This window comes from Tinamus guttatus, unplaced genomic scaffold (genome assembly GCF_059628265.1).
Source record: "Tinamus guttatus ecotype Peru unplaced genomic scaffold, ASM5962826v1 Tinamus_guttatus_pri_ptg000272l, whole genome shotgun sequence".
NCBI lineage: Eukaryota > Metazoa > Chordata > Aves > Tinamiformes > Tinamidae > Tinamus > Tinamus guttatus.
In genome coordinates, this window is record NW_028288806.1 from 1,948,180 (window position 1) to 1,967,200 (window position 19,021).

At 43.7% G+C, this 19,021-nt stretch overlaps 1 protein-coding gene across 1 annotated transcript in view; it reads right to left on the reverse strand.

Annotated features, from left to right (window-relative positions):
* GAP43 (growth associated protein 43) overlaps window positions 1–17,381 on the reverse strand; it is a 55,280-nt gene extending 37,899 nt beyond the window's left edge. The window contains exon 1 of the mRNA XM_088527276.1: window positions 17,244–17,381. Within this exon, the coding sequence (XP_088383402.1) occupies window positions 17,244–17,273 (30 nt within the window). The 5' untranslated portion in view covers window positions 17,274–17,381. The remainder of the gene's footprint in view (window positions 1–17,243) is intronic.
* Window positions 17,382–19,021: the final 1,640 nt, after the last annotated feature.

The window sequence follows — 19,021 nt, forward strand, 5'->3', positions numbered from 1 at the left end:
GCATAGCAGTCTGTAGCCTGAGGTCAGGTTACATAACCTATTCACTAAATGCTGCAGAATTGAAATCAGAAATGAAGTATAGATAGAGCAGTATTTTCAAACAGCTGTTAAATTCAAGAAGAGTCATTTAATGCCTTCCGGTGTGTTACAAATTCCCAAACACTTCTTGTACTCTTTCAAACCATTCACTGACTCAGAGTTTTGGGACTGACAGATGATTAGCAGCATCGGAGAGTACTTAGTTCAGATTTGGAATACTTATCAAGGCTTTCAGGTAGCTAATATTTTGATTTCGGTATAATACGGGGGAAAAAAATTGCCTTGGTTGCAGAAACAGATAGTTTGAAGCCTCCAGAAAACTGAACACACCCCCAAGATGGCCTGTTTTCCAAATTGTATTATCACAGCACTTTACGAGCATTCATGAATTATTAACATTTTAATAAACATTTCTACACTTCAGCTGTAGTGGGTCAGCATGAATTTGACTGAAAGAATTAAAGGGATAGATTTTAAGGAACCAGGGACAGGACCTTCATAAATGTGTAGTTGCTTTAATCCTAGGGAATCTAGGAAGAACTGGGCACCAAGGCTCTTTGAAAATCCTACTAGGCTCCTGCCTTTATAAATCTTTTTCTTTTTTGCGGGGGCGGGGGGGGGGTGGTTCTGCAAATTTCATGATACTACCCTACCACTGCTTCAAACAAGCCTTGTAGACATCTGCTGAAATTTGTGAATATAACAAAGGAGCTTAAAGAATGCCTAAAGCTTTACTAAGAATTCTGGATCGCTGAAGTTGAGGAAACTTGGAAGAATAAGGGATTGCAGTAAAGTCGTGGCCCCATTTTTCTGTAGAAGTTAGAAGGTTTCAATGAAGGAGGCAGAAGCTTCCTAAAGAACAGAAGATCTCAGCATTAGGACAGCCAACCGACAGCTGTCCTATAGTGCTGCCCTATTTCTGCCACAGAAGTTCTCAGTTTTCCTTGCCTATACTTTTCACAGGGCAGTCGCTAGCTGTTTTTTCCACACCTTTGAGTAGCTGACTTTAGAAACCTTGAGTCTGTTTTGCAGTGCCGCTGAGCACTCAAAGCTGCATCTGAGATTAATGGAAGATGTTTTTGGATGTGTGCAATGCTAGAAAACAAAAGCTAATGTTAAAGGTCATGTAGATCTTCTGTTTCTCAAATCTGGCACCAAAAAATGCCTTAGTTCTCCTTCTGCAGATAGTGAAAATAAACTAGTAATATTTGCGAAATGCTCAGAATCACATGGCAGTCCAGGAGAAAATTAGTATTTCTGATTTCAGAGCAGATTTTGAATACTGTTCATTGAATAAGGTTGTGGGGTCACACAGTGATTAATTATGAGAGAACAAAACACTGAATAGCTGTTCATTAAGTGAGTAAGATGCATTCTGTGACCTCAATGTGGTAGAAATCCCTAGAAAGAAAAATATGATGTGTTCTTGTTATTAAAAGTGTACTGAAAAACGCATTGAAGAGGAGGTGATGCTGAGCTTGCACAGGCAACTGCATTTCCAATACCGGGTAACTTCTGAGCACTTAATTTGGCAGCCTTAGTAACTTTCTTTTAAAATAGTTTCATTTTAATCTTTTACACAAATACTATCTCCTGTTTGTTGCAGCTGAAGTCTAATCTATGCCCATTCCTAGTAATGAAGCATAATTCACCTTCTACACACGATTTCACTTTCTAAAATGAAATGAATTAAGTCATGAGAGTTCTAACCTCTCGGCCTTATAAGCCTCACTGGGAAACATCCTCTGTTGTCCAAGAGATGTCAAAGCCCTAGCATATACCTCAGGTAATGTGAAAAAAAATCATCAAGTAGCTACAGAAAACATCAACAACTCTCCACAGTCCCAGCACCTGATGTAGGGTGGGATTAGAATGGGTGCCCTGATGAGTTCCAGAGCATCGAGGAGGTGATGGTGTCAGCATCTCTTGAGACCTTCCTTCGTGTGGAAGTACTGAGTGAAAAGTTATGCCACCATCAGCAGAACGTGCTGTCAATAATATGACATAGCTCCCTTGTGGGAATTGAACTTCAATTGTTTGATATCTGCCTTTGGTTTAAAAGCCCCAGGTTGGCCATCCCTGAATTAGGTGAGGCCAGATTATCAGTGGAAAATGAAATTTTTTTCTTGGCAAAAAATAAATTAATAGAAAATAAGTCTTATCTTAATGAGTACACAATTACTGCAGCAGGGAAAAGTTCCCTGAAGATTTCATTACTTAAGATTTACAAAAAGCAACTGAACACAGAATTATTTTGTTCAAAGGATCAGCTATATCTTTGCCTATTTTTCAGCAACTCTGTGTATCAGAGCTGGAATACCAAGGGTGCTGCAGGACAGCAGCTCAGGGCCTTGATGAAAGTGGAGGGATGACAGAAACCCCATTCATCAATTCCCTGTGCTCTGTATAACTGAGTGAGTGAGTATTCCACTTCCACTGACAGTGAACCCACCTCCTCTTTACACTACAGGACTTGAAACTTGTGTTTTTCAAAACTGCCCAGCTTCTCCACACGTATCTGCACTACTGAAAGATTTCCCAAACTAATTTCCAAACAGCGGAATCTCTCTGGAATACACCTCTGTCACACCCCTACAAGGGATGCTCAGCATCTCTTGTCTTCTGCTACGCTTGACAGCAGGAAGAGCTCAGAAGTAAGTACCCATGAGAGCAGATGAAAAAAATACAGGTTGGAGATATTAACATCCGTGCTATCATGCTGTGTGAAGGTGAGATGCCATAAATCATGCGTGAGAGAGAGAAATGAATGGGGACAGAAATAAGGAGGCAGGGGAGCACAGGAGGAAGAACCCATTTTCCCCTCTGCAGGGACAGGTAACAACCAAGGAAGAGAAACAGAAGAAAGCAAACCCTACCAGTGGGGCCACTTACTGTATTTTGCAAGACAGGCAGGCAGACCTTGGGTTGGAAAGGCCCAAGTTCTGGAGTTCTGGAGTGGGTGCTTGCAAGTTGCAGTAGTATCTTCTATGGTCAGTTTTGCTTCTATGGGGAGAACAAGCCAGTAGAGGCATATGTTTGCAGATACTTCCAACAAAAAAAAATATCAGCTGACCTAGTCCAGTTCCCTTCTGCACCTCTGCTTCTCATATATGTGGTGTAGCACAATACAGTCCCTACATGACAATCCCAAGAGCAGGGTTTGCTCCAGAGGTAGGCTGAAATCCTCTCTGATTTGGCAAAAGGGAGGACTATAAAATTTCCACCACCTCCCAAATGCTATCAGAAGAGCTATATTGTTCAGTTAGATTCTTGGCAAACATGTACCTGGTTTGGCCCAGAGAGACGGCTGCAAATTCAGTTTGTACCTAAGCCCTTTCCTTCCCTACAATGCCAGTCTCTCCCTTTCCGCTCTGAGTAGACAGGGGGACAGGGTCCTCCCCTACATACCTGGCATAAGGGCCTTTTCTTTCATCCACCAACACTGCCTGCATGAAGTGTCTCCTCAGATCACTCAGCCTTGACCATCAAGTCTGCATCAGTCCTGAGGGTCAGAGGTTTAACTGTGGAGGAGCAGGCTCTCTTAAGCTGCCACCAAGGGCAAACTTAGCAGAAAGTCCTCAAAAGAGGAGTCAAGGAGCCATCATAAGGCATATGCTCCAAGCCATAACTGGGTTAGATTTGGTGTGTTTATTATCATGCTGCACTGGCACATCTCAGGACATTAAACAAAGGTACAGAGCTTACAGACTTCAGGTGAATTGTTGAATTGCTAGGATTTCTAGATTTCCATTTCAGCCTCTGCTAAGACAAAACTTCCTCCTGAACAGGTTAGGCTGTAATGTGCCCCCACGGGAGAAATAAGCTCCCTCCTGGAGATAATTCATAGACACAAAGGCCTAATCATCTTTACAGGCACACAGTGAAGGTTGAAAAGAGAAAATATAAAATGGAGACTGTCTCTGAAACCATGCTTTGACTCACTCATGCATGTGCGTTACGAGAGTCTTCAACTACATGATCTTACATCTTTTTTTTTTTTCCTGCAGATCTCTCTCACTCCATCCCAGCTAGTACAAAGGATAAACAGGGCTCACTGAGTGGGTAGCTATTCAGGATTTTCCCTTTATCCTAATTTTAGGCATGGCAAAGTGCCTTATTTGCCACTCATCATTCAAATCCAGCACTGAATACAGAATTACTAATTTCTTCGTGTACTTTTCTACAGCACTATTTTGCTATAGCATTTCAATGCTTCACAAGCATTAATGGTTGCTTTCTCAGGGAGATGAGTGGAGTTATTTCTTCATTTTACAACCAGTGAAATAAGGTACAAAGAGGTTAAGGTCAAAAGTGTCTAGAGCACCCACTAATTTTAAGTCCCCAAATTGAGATGCCTTGGATATGTGTTATCAAAGTGCTTAGCATTTCCACACTCTGTACATGGTAAGGGCAGAACTCCATACAATGCCAGATCTGCACTTTTGCAAGACGAGTGCCAGGTGTGTCAGACTGAGAGCCCAGAAAATGAGAATGCCCCAATTAGTGGCCACCCATGGAAAGCTTCATTTAAAAGGCTTGTTTGGTATCACACTGGAACTCAAGGCAAAAAGCAAGAAAGTGCCTAATTCTTAAGGGCAGTATTGAATTGCCCCAACATGAGACCATTCTTCTGCTTTTGAACAGCCCCCTGCGCAATTCAATACACAGCCTTCAACACTGGCAACAAGGGAAACAGATAATATATAGATAAGACCCTCATTTACGGAAAAACTCTTTCTGTCCCTAAGTATACCCCATTCTGTGCACTGCATCAGGCAGAGACCCTATTGAAAAAACATATATAATATATATACTAGGATTTGACAATATAATTAAAGACCACATGATTAGGCCTGTAAGTGAGGGAGGACAAAGTAAAGATGGATTGGCAACCCTTTTAATTAGGTTGTTCTCTACATTCTAAGTGTTTGACTTTGAAAACTTAATGTATGCACAAAAGAAAAGGATTTAGTTTCTTATTTTAAAACTGCAAACTGAAAAGGGAGAAAATAAGAAATTTTATAATTTGAAATCACAGTGGTTAAATACTGTTTGGTTATAGTGTAAAGGCACAAAAGCTGCTTATCAAATTGTTGTAATACTCATTACATATCCAAAGTCTTCGTTCTGTATGTCAAATTCAGATACAGTCAAACAAAAAAATAAGAAAGCAGAAAGTAAGAAGATCCTTAACAAGAAATTTTTTGTCCAAACAGGTAAAGCTCATAAAAAAAAAAAAACCCACAAAAAGATGTAGCCGAAAGAGCATCTTTGAGTGCTACAATTTATCTCATTCAAAAAAAGCTGACTATAGACAGAGTATTCTGGTCTTCCTTCTTGTGCTGTTTAAAAGCCTTTAAAAGAATCTGAGAAAGGATATCTTCCTGGTGGCATAAGACTCAGAAGTCTATATAAAGACCCAGAAGTCTATACAGCTAACAGATACCATGGGCCAGCTTCACGGTGCTGCATGAGATCTCCACTGAAGGTGCAGCATCTTTAACATTGCATCTCAGCAGGTTTTATTCAGTATTCCCAAGAACCCCTGGGACACATCATATTGGAAGCAGAGGGGATTAAGCAACCAAGGTGCGTGCCAGTAGGGGTATATCGCTCCAGTTGGGAATTTCCAGGTTACTGCCACATAAACGCTCTGAGACCATTCATGTTAGGCAGATAGAAGAAGCCACCAACTGATATATTCCTTGTAATAATCCATTGCTTAAGGATGATGAAAAAGAAACCTCAGCATGCGGTTTCAGCAGATATCTGTATTCAGAAAGCAGATCTCAGAGCTAGGTCTAGGAAGATTAGATGCCTTGCAGAAACCATTGCCTTAAGTCAAGTTCTTAAGAGCTTGCTAGAAAATACAAGGAGAATTAGGCACCTCAGTATCACAATACGCCACAAATGCCTTTTGAACCTGGCCATAGCAAAAGTTGAAGATACAGTGATAGTGAATCCAAACTTCTTGGATTTAGGTGTTTTTCTCTGTCAGAGAGACATTTTCTATTTCAGATTCAAAGTCTTGAAGTGTTGCTCAGAAAGGGCCAACAGCTATACCATAGGTGTTTATTCCATATGTCAGTGGTTAGACTAGTTTACCTAAACTATGAGAGTTGCTGATTCAGCTCTCTATTATATCTGAAAGGATCTCAAGTCATATCTGCCTACTTCACAAGCAACTATTTAAAGTACAATGCTTTTAGCTTCTCTTTGCTTTTAGCTTCTCTTGTTTAAGCTGTTAGGCTTTTTTTTTCATAGAAGAATTAAGTAAGAATGAAGCCAGAAAGTGCATTGACAAAGCTATGTCTTTATATCCTAGTGATGAAGTTCACATCTGCAAGAGGAGAGAGTGCAAATTCCTGTTTCAGAAAATATTTGATACTAATAATCCTACCAAGGAAAATATACTTTGTGAAGAAAGATTAAAATAATCATCAGGATAGTTTAACCTGAAGAGGTAAGTCTGAGAATGGTTAGGATGCCAGTCTATAACTACATAAAAAGCGAGAGTAAGAAAATGGTAATAATGTGTTCTTCATGTCCAGGGTGGATAAAACAAGGAGTAGCAGGTTCTAATGGCCATCAGAGTGAATCGGACTAGATGCTAAGAAGAGTTTTCTCACTGAAAGGATAGTGATTCATTGGAATAGATTGCCTGAGGAAGCTATGACAGCTCTGATCACTGAAGGGCTGTAGGAATTCCTGGACCAGAGGATGGACTAAATGATCTCTTGTGATCTCCAAGCAACTATTTTCTATTTTCCTTGGTGTCAGACAAATCTCACTACCCCAGTCTGCACTCTCTCCCATTGGACTACACTTAGTTAGCAAGAATTAGGCATGGCATTTCAGCTGAGACTTAACATGTGCTGATGAGAGCTGAAGGCTTATTAAGTATGTTTTAAAGCCTATACTCTCATTTGCACAACCAGATAAGATCATGTTTCTTTCTTTTCTTTTCTTTTTTTTTTTTTTTTTTTTTGGCAACATTATAGTGTTCTAGACTAGCATAGAATTTGTGGTTCTGCATAATGCTGTCTCTTCTCTTGAAGGATGGCTAGCTGGACTGTTGCTCCCACAGACAGGTGGTTGCAATTTGTGAATCCTGCCCATTCAGAGAATCTTTCATTCACTTTGATGCTCTTCAAACCAGGTCCTTGGTTTGCCAAGATTATCCTGAAATGCCAGGAATTTCCAACAACTTATATGCCATAGAATCATAGAATCATTATGGTTGGAAAAGACCTTCAAGATCATCTAGTCCAACCATAAACCCATTGGTACCATGCCTGCTAAGCCATGTCCCAGAGTGCCTCATCTACACGTTTCTTGAACAGCATCATTTCTATCAGGTGGTCTAAGTTGAAATCAAAATATGAAGGACAATGTGCTTAAAGAAAGCATTAAGAGGCCACAGTTCAAGCTGGTGGAAAAACATTCAATAGAGTCCTCTACTTCAGCAGCAAATCAGGAATTTGCTCATGGAGTAGGGCTATCTACACCAGTTCTGCATCTGCACTGTAATGTTTTTATTTGGACTATGTTTCTTTGCTTAACTCCTGATAAAAGTCTGTGAGATAATGACAAGGCATAACAACTACTTCCACTGTATCCACAAGGCTTGTTATAGAAGAAAGCTAAATTGGTTTGACATGATCTATTCTTAGCATATCTGTGCTGGCTCCTAATCATCCCCTTTATTTGATTATTTCCACCATTTTTTCCAAGAATTAAATTAAAATGAGTAGTCTGTAATTTCTTATCTCCTCTTAGTTATTTTTCCGCCTTCTGATACCTTACCCAGTCTTCATAAGTCTTCAGAGCTTGTTTCCATCATCTTTGCAAATAATCTAGGATGATGCTTATCAGTTCTGGGTGATTTGAAACAACTCTCCTTCATCAGTACATCCTGAGTTGCTTTGCCGCTTTACTAAATCCTGATCTTTCTTCCTTTGTGGCTGCTATTGCTTTAGCCGTAGAGTTGCAGTTAACTATCTTACTGGAAACACACACAATGGGCATGAAACACTCTGGCCTTATTGACAACGTATGATAAAAAGTTTTAGAAGAAGGTTTGCCATGTAGATCCTCCTGCTTCTCTACAGGTACCATAAACACTAAGCTAAGGAGCCAGGATGACATTGTTTCACTCTCTTGCTCTGTCCCAAGTAATAATTGATCCTTTGGTGCAAAATAGGTCAGCTGACCCATGAAACACCTAGAGAAACCTGCTCCAGTATATTCTATAGCCTAATAATCATGACATTCCCCTTGGACGCAGGGTTCAGATCTACTCAGACAGAAATGGTGTATTTTATCTCTTCTAGCCAGTACTCCGGCTGGCCTTTGAGTACAAAGGAAAGGCTTTTTGCCAGATCTAGTGCTGCAGGTGGGCTTGGTTTCATCCTTTTCATGCTTTTTACTGCATTTTAAAGGTCCTATCAATATTAAACATGAATTTTCTGTTGTGGATGTCTGTCCTTAAAACTCTATGTAGGGCTTGAAGTTCCTTAGGGTCTGCCACTGAAAATGCAAACGGCAGGAGGGGTTAAAAACACTGTCTTTCATCTTTGATCAGGAAAAGCCTCCATTCTGGCAAATTCTGACTCAGTGCAATCCAGGTCTTTTTAAGCTGCCAGCCCGACTACACCAATGAAACAAGCTAAGAATGAAGCTACTAATCCTGAGGAAGCTGCTCCTGAATTTGAGATTCATAAATCAGTGTATCTCTCAGTTCAGCACAACTCTCTGATGTACAGCAAAGTGTACCTGCCTTCAAACAAGCATCAGTGTTTTGGTTAGATGTCTAAAAGTTCCTTTGCTTCAGGTACCCATTGCTCCAGTACTGCCTCCCTGCTGAGCCATGGTGCCATAGTGCAGCAGGTAATGTCCTCCTGGCACTTTCTGAGCGCATGACTTGTCCTCACTCCTGGACAAAGGAGTTGCAAGCTTGCTGTCAGAAAAGCAACATGCCATACTTGCTTCTTTAGACATACCTTTCCAAATTTATAAATACTTTTAAGAAAATTACTTAAGTCCACCACTGAACAACTTACTCCTGAAGCTGAGAGAGTAGACAGAAGAGGCAAGGACGGAATGAAAGCATTGGTCAGATCAAAGGCATTGTGGTTCACATTTGGCTAGTTTCAATTTGAACTAATAAAAATGACTGGCATCTTGTGCAAAAGAATAAAGCATAGCACCATGCTGCCCCAAATCTTGACCCTTGCATATTTAACATTTCAGATTTATAATGGTTTTGGATACTATTAATAAAATAAATGAGTTAGACTTCATTCAACAGTCTGATGAACCAGATGCTAAGTGATAATAGTCTTACTGGTTATTTAAGTAATCAAAACTATAAATTATTCTGGATATCACCAATTATTAGAAATCAGCCCAACTGACAAAAAAACAGAATTTCTGACAGCAGTTTCACTCCTACGATATTATGGAAGTAGTGGAATAAAACTAACTGTAGAGTTGCATCCAAATCCAAACACACATCCCCAAATCACTAAAATTTAGGGGCATTTAAAACAACTGAGCAGGATTCCTTCAGAACCTATTAACTTTATTAATTACCAGCCTTTGGAGAAAGGTGGTTCCTACAGACAGAATGGTTAAATATTGTGAAATGTGCCACCTTTCTATAAATAGAGATATACTGTGATTATGGCTGGAATTAGTTCAAGATAATTCAGAAGTAAGAGGAGTAATGAATGGGACTGACATGTATAGGTTATAATTTAAAGGAAGATGAGAATATTCTGCCTTCCCTTTGGAGGAGTCAAGGGCAAACAACCCTGGTAGGAAGGCAGGCTCGGGAATCTTCTCCTGGGCCAGCAAGGCAGTTGGAGCACAGCCTGCCAGCCAACAGTGGCATTACTAGCAGAGGGGAAAGACTGGAGGCAGCCAGTGCTGAAGGCAGGAATGGTGATATTAGCTTCCATCACACGCATTGCCCTCATTGCAACAGCATCCTGGCTGGTATCAGGAACAGCATAGCCAGCAGGACCAAGGAAGTGATTGTCCACCCATACTCGGCGCTGGTGAGGCTGCACCTTGAATCCTGTGTTCAGTGTTGGGCCCCTCACTGCAAGAAGGACATGGTGGTGCTGCAGTGTGTCCAGAGAACAGCAACAAAGCTGGTGAAGGGGTTGGAGCACAGACCTTTCAAGGAGCAGCTGAGGGAGCTGGGATTGTTTAGTGTGGAGAAGAGGAGGCTCAGGGGAGACCTTATCACTCTCTACAACTACGTGAAAGGAGGCTGTAGTGAGATGGGGGTCGGTCTCTTCTCCAAAATAACTATCGATAGGACAAGAGGAATTGGCCTCAAGTTGCACCAGGAAAGGTTCAGGTTAGACATTAGGAGGCATTTCTACACAGAAAGAGTGGTGAAGCCTTGGAACAGGCTGCTCAGGGAAGTGGTGGAGTCACTGTCCCTGGCAGTGATCAAGAAACATGCAGATGAGGCACTTAGGGACACGGTTTAACAGGTATTGTGGTGATGCTTGCACTTCATGATCTTGAAGGTCTTTTCCAATATTTCTCTGTGATTTATGAAGAGTACCCTTCCACAACTGCTTGGTGGGACTGCGGAACTCTTCGCCTAGGCTGACAGCAAAGCAATAGGTGAGAATGCACTGCTCTCTGTTTCTGTCTATAGGTGACCATTTTCAATGGCTCCTACAGCTGCCCAACTGGAGAACTGGGGAAGCTGCAAAAGCAACCAAAAGCCCAAAGGAAGAAGCTATGTACTTAGAGTTCCCATCAACTTCCCTACTGATACCAGTGGCAAAAGAGGTGAAATGAAAAAGCCCCTGGAGGTGGTGCTGATGATGCCAGCAGGAGCCTGCAAGAAGCAGGAGGAGAGGAGAAGCAGCAGGAGGACTGCATGGTCAGGGAGCGGGAAGAAAGCAAGGAGCAGAGCAGGTAGGCAGAGAAGACAAAATGAATAACAGGCAGGGATAGCAGGATGAGTGCAACTCCAAAAGGAAAAATTATTTTTGTTACATGAAAAGCAAATCAGTATTTTTGCGACATCTACCCAAACCCTTTCCCCCACACTGTACATCACTACATGACGACAGGACGAGAGGAGTTAGCACACTGGGGAAGCACAGGGAGAAAGCTATGTCGTAGTGCATTCTCTCAGGCGGTGGCCCCCTGTAATAAAGCTTGGTTCTAGGAAGAAAATCAATGGCTTGTGTCAGAGGAGCCCAAGTGGCTGAAGGCATCCTAGCATTACAGGAGTAACTGGGGATGGATAAAGTAGAGCTTTGCCTGTCTAAAGCACCTTTCACCTAGAGGCCTCGGAATATATGTATTTTTTTCACACACTAATTAATTTCGTTTCCAAATTAAAGAAGCACCTTGCAGAGAGGGCCATGACAGGGCAAAGAAATTGCACTTAGATCAAGTCAGAAAGCAGGTTAATAGCACTAATAGGAATAGAAAACAGCTCTCCTGAAACTCATTGTTTTATAGCAACTACTGGTTTGTGCTGCTTGCAACCATGAAAAGCCAAGGAGTTTTACAAACACGCTCAGCAGGTGATAGAGAGAGCTCTAAGGATATATAAACACCTTATCCACATGAGGCCATCAGAGCTTTGAGGTTACATGTCATGTCTCAGCATGCTTGGGTGTGTGGACTGGAATTATAGCTGGAATGAACATAATGGGTTTTAGAGTTTGACTTTGGACTTCTGCTGTTGAAATGTATCTCACCAAGACACCTGTTCTGTATTTCTACCAGCAAGGAACATGCATCTCTTGCAGCACCTGTCTGGATCATAGACCTCCTCTAGTCAGTCTTCTGAACCCCAGTGCAGAGCTATCGGTCTGTGGTTCTTGCTGACATCTTGGACCTTCACAGCTCAGAGGTTGCCAGGTGTGGACTGCTACCAAACCTATTCCTGAGACTGACCTTTGCCTGGTCAGTCTCAAGGCAAATCCTGGAATCAAGCAGTGACCTGTAAAGTGAATCTACACAGAGTACTCCGATCAAAACGTTTCCCATTCTGAGGTTGCTTTAGCCTCAGTCTGTCATTGGAGCTATTATTTATTCTCAAATCCAGATAAATTCCTTCCTAAGTAGGAAGGAAGACCAAAGTAATAGAAGAGAAGAAACAGTTGGTTAGGTGCAGGAGGACAACAGGAGTGTTACATAGAGAGATGGACACAAGTACCAGCAAAGCACAGACTGAGTAAATGGTAGATAGCAATGCACCTCCAGCCTTGGAGTACGCACGGATGTCAGGTTTATATTTACTTGATGTAAAAGCAAGCATGCTCTTCTGCTTCATACTGCTTCAGCCAAAGCAAGAGACACTCCTTAGGCTCTGCCTGCTGCTTTTCCTGGTTATACGCCACTCTCTCAGCACAGATGTGCCTGCAAGATATAGACCAGGCTGAGTTCATGAATGCCCCACATCCTCTGCACGTGGAGCACATGAGAGTCACTGAGCTGAGCACGTGCCTCTCAGCACAAGGACAGGGAACCCCATCACTTACACGTGTCCTTAATTAACATGATACAAGACTAACCACCCACTCTTGTCTTGCAGAGGGCAAGCAAAATTAGCAAGACACGCATGTCCCAGTTCACCTTCTGTTAGCACAAGCAGATTGTTAAACTTGGTAACTGTCACCAGTAGGAAATTCCCCCACCACAGTCTCCTTGGGAGATGGGGAGAGGGACATGTAATAGCTCCTAATCCTGGGGCAGCATCTCAGTGACCAGGACAGCCAACCTGAAATGAGAGCAGATCTGAGGTAGAACCTCTTGCACCTCAACTCACAAGAGCCTCAAGAGAGAATGAGTGCTCCCTGGCAGAGGGGCCTGTGGAGAGAAGGTGCTTCATATGCCACAGAACATGCAGAGGCCTTGGGCTACTCAATCTCAGCCTGAGTTTGGGGTTGGGCCCAGGCTTCATATAACTTGTTGATACATGGCAGGTATTGATCTTCTCATCATAAGACATGGGAGGCCTCAAGTGATGCCCAGCCTCTCAGCACGACATGGGTACGGTCAGCAGTTACTGCACACCTTCATATCGTGAGGCATGAGCAGTGCTGGGATAATTCAGACACTCTAAGCACTGGGCAGGACAAGCCCACAGAAAATACAGGTTGGTCCCTTGGGTTGCACACATGTACCCAGCCTGGCGGATGCAAGTTGCAATATAACCTTCTCAGCAGGGACACCTCTGCAGTGGGTGCTGCCCGACTACTCTGCATTGGGATTCCGATTCAGGAGCAAATTAGAGTAGGAAATGTTTCTTTCCTACTAAGCATTACGGCTGTCCTTCTCCCCATTGAAGCTCTGCCTGCAATTAGTTCCCTAGGAGGGGGTTTGCCTGTGCCATTAAGAACAGTTACATTATGTGATCTAGGAGAAATCAATGTCTCTAATAGTCAGCCAAGGCAGCAGAGGAAGGCAGGGTGGTGGGAAGAGTGCTTCTCCTGAGACATGCTTTCCAGGAGAAATCCCACAGGTATTGCTTCAGGAAGAGAAATAGTAAGGACCTGAAGTAATTAAACTTCCATGCAGCAATTGTTTATTAAGAGAAGCGCAGAAATCATGCCATGTCTCTCAGAAAGGCCGAGGCTGGACTTTCCTCGGGTGCAGATGTAGTACCTCTGCCTTGAAGTCAATGGACTGTGGTGATTTACACTGTGCTGGCAAGTAGAGGGAGGAGGGGCGTGGATGGTCACCTACCCTTTAAAATGCTACTACTTCTCTGTCTGTGATGGTGTTTAAGGGTAAGATCATGCCTTGCAAGCCTTCAAGCATCTGCATTGTGCGGCATAATTAAATTTCTCTAAATGACATCCAAGACATTTTAATATCCTGAGGCAACAAAACCTTAACTCTGCGTGCATCATCCTCTCTCCCTTTTCCTCCATCCTGTACATCTCCGCAGTTCCGAGAATGACAAGATACCTCACCGGCTGTAATTGCTAAAAGAGTTCCCTAATGCTTTCTCCTTCTTTAATTGCATTAAACTGCATCTTCAGAGATAGAGCCCTGTTTATTCATGCTGCTCGTGTGGAAGGGGAAAGAAATGCAGACGGCCTCTCCGCGCTCCCTCCCTCCCGCTGCTCGCTGGGTGTGGCAGGTTCCAACCTTCGCAGCCACCGCCGGCTCCGTGCGTTGGGCGGAGGAGCAGGGGATGCACGGGGAAGGGAGCCGCCGGATACGGCTGCTGATGAATGGGAATTGTCTCACCCACAAGTGGGAAACCTGCTCGCAGGTTATTGTTTAATCACTCATGCGATCCAATACTGAGCACATACCCCCCTGATGTCCATCTGTTCCCGCATGCGGCACATGCAACACCTGCATCGCTAGCCATCCAGCTAACTACCCACCTCCTTGCATTACCGAATGCACCTCTCGCTAGTAATAAAGGCTAACAAATTCCCTGACCCAGCCTTTCAGCTATGCCTCCTTTTAGCTCAGTATTTTGCAGGAAAAGATGCCATGTGGGCATAAATGACACCACTAAGCCAGCTCCATCTCTCCTGGGCGGCCGCAGTCAGGCGGCCACTTCACTCTTCATGCTGGCATTACATCCGCGAGAAAGAATAACCTGCGAGGTAGGAGAGTGTGAATATATTTGTCTTCGGGGGGTGGGAGGGTAGACACATACGAGCACACCTAGACATGAATGTGAAGAGGTTTCTTCCACACCCAAGCCTGTGATTTCAACATTTTGCTCTTTTGCTGCCAGAAAGGCAGGACACCAGGAGCTTCCCCAGAAAAATAATTTGAGGAGAGCTGTCTTTATTTTGGGAAGGGAACTCCTGCCTGCAATTCCCATCCGTCTTTTTCTCTCTGTGAATGATCTGGGTGGGGACAGAGGAAGAGCATAAGCTGAAAACCAAGGTCTTTTTTCTTTTGCAAATTAAAGCTTTCTTTGGTGTATCACTAGCTTTGCTTTCCAGCAACCATACAAGCAGTCTGGCAATTTTGGTGTGTGGAAGTATGTGCATTCAGATATATGAGTAGGAGTTGGGCTCTGAGCACAAGGAAAGCCACGGAATATGCACAGGCAGTCACGTTCGGGATGTATGGCCGCATACGGATCAGAATGTGTATGTGAATGAGTGCATATGTGTGCACACATGTACGGTATGGATGCAGGAGGCTGGAGAGTAGGGACGCGAGCAGCACATGCACGCGCAAAGGGGTGTGTACCATGCAGTGGATTAACACATGGGCTGGGGAGAGAAGACTGTGTGAGATCAAAATACCTGCATACCATGCATTTCTAGACATGCCAGGATAAAAAATGACAGGTGTGGATCTAGGCGGACATAAAAAATGATATATCAGAATATTAATCAGGAGCTTTAATGACCAACCTGTGATAGTACGGGCAAAATTATCCCCCTCCCCCAAGAGCTTTCTCCCGGTTCGGGAGAAACCAAAGCTACCTACTTTATTTTAAAATTTGTTGTGCACCTCCGCCCACTACTCTGCCACTCTGCCTCTCTGTCTGCCTTCCTTCTCCTCTTTTCATCCCATATTTGCCAGCTGGATGTGCTCTGCTGGCTAGCTGCAATGTGTCCCCCTCCACCTCACCACCTCCCTCCAGATTTAGGTGAACATACCATTAATTGCAGAACATTTGAAACCCGCATAGGGAAAAACACAGAATGACGCAGGGTCCTTTTCTATCTATCTCATTCGCCTGCCCCTCCCCATTATTCTACAAAACTGCTCCTTCATTTGATAACACACATACCTCCATTCAGAAACACACCTTAACCTGGATTTTCTTTAAACATGGTACTGTTCCACAGTAACATGACTTGTTTGCATCTCTGTGTTAGGGTATTGCTCCAGAGTACTGCAGTGTTGTATTGTAAGACATATACAAATGTACGTATGCAAACATATAAAGAAAGTAACCACTATGGCTCTATACTTAAGACTGAGTTGAGACTTGCACTCCAAGCACGGACCAAAGCTCTTTGTCATCACCTAGAGATCCTTAATTAGGGGAGTTTCCAAAATATCTTACAAAGATACCCAGGACCAGCTCCTGCCTCAAAGTTCCAATTGTGTAAATCCAAGATCCTCCTAAGGAAGTCCAAGGAGTTCAGCGAAATTAGGCTCTCTTAACCAAGAGCAGGTCTGGGCTTTCACATGAAATAAAAAGAGGAAGGGTGACGGGAATATGATACGAGCAGCCTTTTTTCTCACATCATTTAGTCATACATATATATATTTTTTTCACTGAAAACCAGCCATCACCCCAATCTTCCTAGCATGCTGATTCCCCATCAAGAAAAGCCATGCGACAGGAGCAAGGAGACTGGTTTCCAACAGGTTCACATCGCGAGCGTCTCTCATCCCACCCGAGTTGGGAGCCGGCAGAGGCGTGGTCCTCTGCCTCGTCTCCAGCCGCTGCCCAGCTGTCTGACTCGCTGCAATACGAAGGGTATTGCAAAGAGCGTTATTCTCCCCTTCCTCTGGCTAATGCTTTTGTTATTGGCTAATCGCACCTTTCATTATGCATGAATTGGAAAAAGAAATAAAATAGAAATAAAAGCTTCAGGTTAATTCCTGCTCAGATTGTTACAACACAAAAAAAAAAAAAAAATGAATGCACCTGTCCTCTGAGCCACCTCATAGCACATGCACATAAAGCATCTCTCATTCATCGGAGCAATAGAGAGCTTTCCGAGAAGGGATCAAGGCTCACTGGGTATCCTCTCTTTTTTTGGCAGAGGATGAAGAATTGTTTCCTTTATATTCAAGGCAAAGCCACTTCTCATCACGTTTCCTCCCAACCCCCCTTTCTACATCCACACCCTCAGAAACACAAGACAGAAAATCCCAGGCAATTTGCCCACAATTAAAAAATACGATATAGGGGGGAGATCCTGGTATCTCCCCAAATGTGGACATAGGCCACCCCCCTTCCCCACATCATCCACCCTGGAAAGGCAAAAACAGTCATGTTGAAGGGTGTGGAGGGAGCCTTCAGCTGCAAGATGCTAAAGAATCACAAAAGAGGCATTTGCTGAAAGCAGCCGAAAATTTCCTCCTCCCTACCCCTGCCCTTACCCCTACCCCTTCCCCTGCCCCTCACGCAGTGGGGCAGACTCACACCCCACAGACACCCTGCAGCCTGGGCGCCTTCTCGACCGAAAGAGACAGAAAATCTCCAGCTCTACCTGTTTTGTTCTTCTCATACAGCACAGCATGATCGTATTGTCCCCTTCCTTCCTTCTTCTTCCTTCCTTCTCCTCTCTCCTTTTCCTCTTCTCTCTCTTATCTCTCCCCCCCACCCTCTCCACTCCCTCCCTCCCTCCCTCTCTCTCTCTCCCTCTCCCTCTCTCTCGCACACACCAGGGCAGTCGCAGCGCTACGGTCCGCAGCCACCCTCACCACACGCACACGCTGCCTCTCTCCCTCCCTCTCTTCCCCGAATTGTTCGCCAGCTTCTCCCTCACTAGTCACCTCCCCACCCCACCCCCACTGCAGCCCCCCCCCCCCCATAAGCCCCTTGCCAGCCTCATGAATAATTAAAATCTCCAATCTGGACCCAATTACCCAACGACTTCCCCACTGCACACAGACTACGCGGGCAAGGGGACGCTGCAGAATGCGGCGGGGGGGACGGGGCAGGTGGAGGTGTGTGGGGGCGAGACGGGGCCCGCGTATCTGCTGGGGAGCCCTCAGCCCCACAGAGCAGCCGAAGTGGCGAGCACCCGCCCGGCCGCCTCCAGAAGCGGGATTTATACGTTAAGGAAGCGTGGGGTGGGGTGGGCATGGAGGGGAGAAGAGGGAGCGGGGTGCCTGCCATGGCACGCGGGATGTTTCACACACAGGTGACGTGCCGTAGGTGGGAGCTGGGAGCTGAAGGGAAATGGGAAAATACGTTAAAATGGCTGTTAAAGCCCCCCTCCCCCTCGCCAGGATGCCAGCAAACATATATGCACATGCTGCCTCCTGCACGTGTGCGCACACATCCCCCACGCAGCCAGGGCCCCAGAGCAGAACCGGCAACTTTCCCTGCTAGCCCCAAATCCACGCAGTAGCCTTCCTGGAGACAGAGAAAATGAAGCTTCCATAAAAAGAGGCTTTTAAAATATTCTGCTTAAAAACAATCTATAGATTCTTCGTATATTTTCTAATCCCCTTCCCTTCTGCATATCTCTGAAGTAATTTCCATGCCTGTGTAATTTCTAGGTCTATTGATCTTACGCCTTCAAATTTCTGTAAGCTATTCTAAGGAAGATGTGCATGTTCACACACAGAATCACACCTCCCCATACACATGTGGGGAAAAAATATGGGTTTGCATGCACAGAAGATTGTGGCAATGCCGGAGTCTGAGTGAACATTAATGCACACACATACACCCCCGAGCACACATATCTAGAAAGTTAAAACACAATGTTTTCTCAGAATGCATATGAGCAGAATAGCTATATCTGTCACCGTGAAAAAAATATTCCACACATTTAAACCATAGTATGATAACGCTGAGCATGTTAAAAATATAAAAGGATTCCTGCATTCTCAGGATTTGCTCTACCAAAATTTGAATTTAGATTATTTTATTTTGAAAGAATCAGATTCTGTTCTCTGCTACAGTACTAATATCATGACATCATCTTCTCTGCTACACCATGGAGTTTCCTCTAATTTATTTTCAACGTAAAATAGCCCCTCCCCTCAAAAAGAGAAGAATTTAGTGTTGGATTTTTACTAAGGCCTTCGCTCTTTAAATATATATAAATACGTTATTAAAGACAAATATTCACACACATTTATGCAAATAAACATATGCACATATAGATACAGTTTCTGGAATATCCCTCAGCATAGACGCTACCTAATCATATACAGTTGCTATGACATCACTGCAGTTCCCAGTACCCTTCTTGTCAAAAAAAAAAAAAAAAAAAAACCTCCAGCATTTCGAACAAAATCTATCAAACTATCT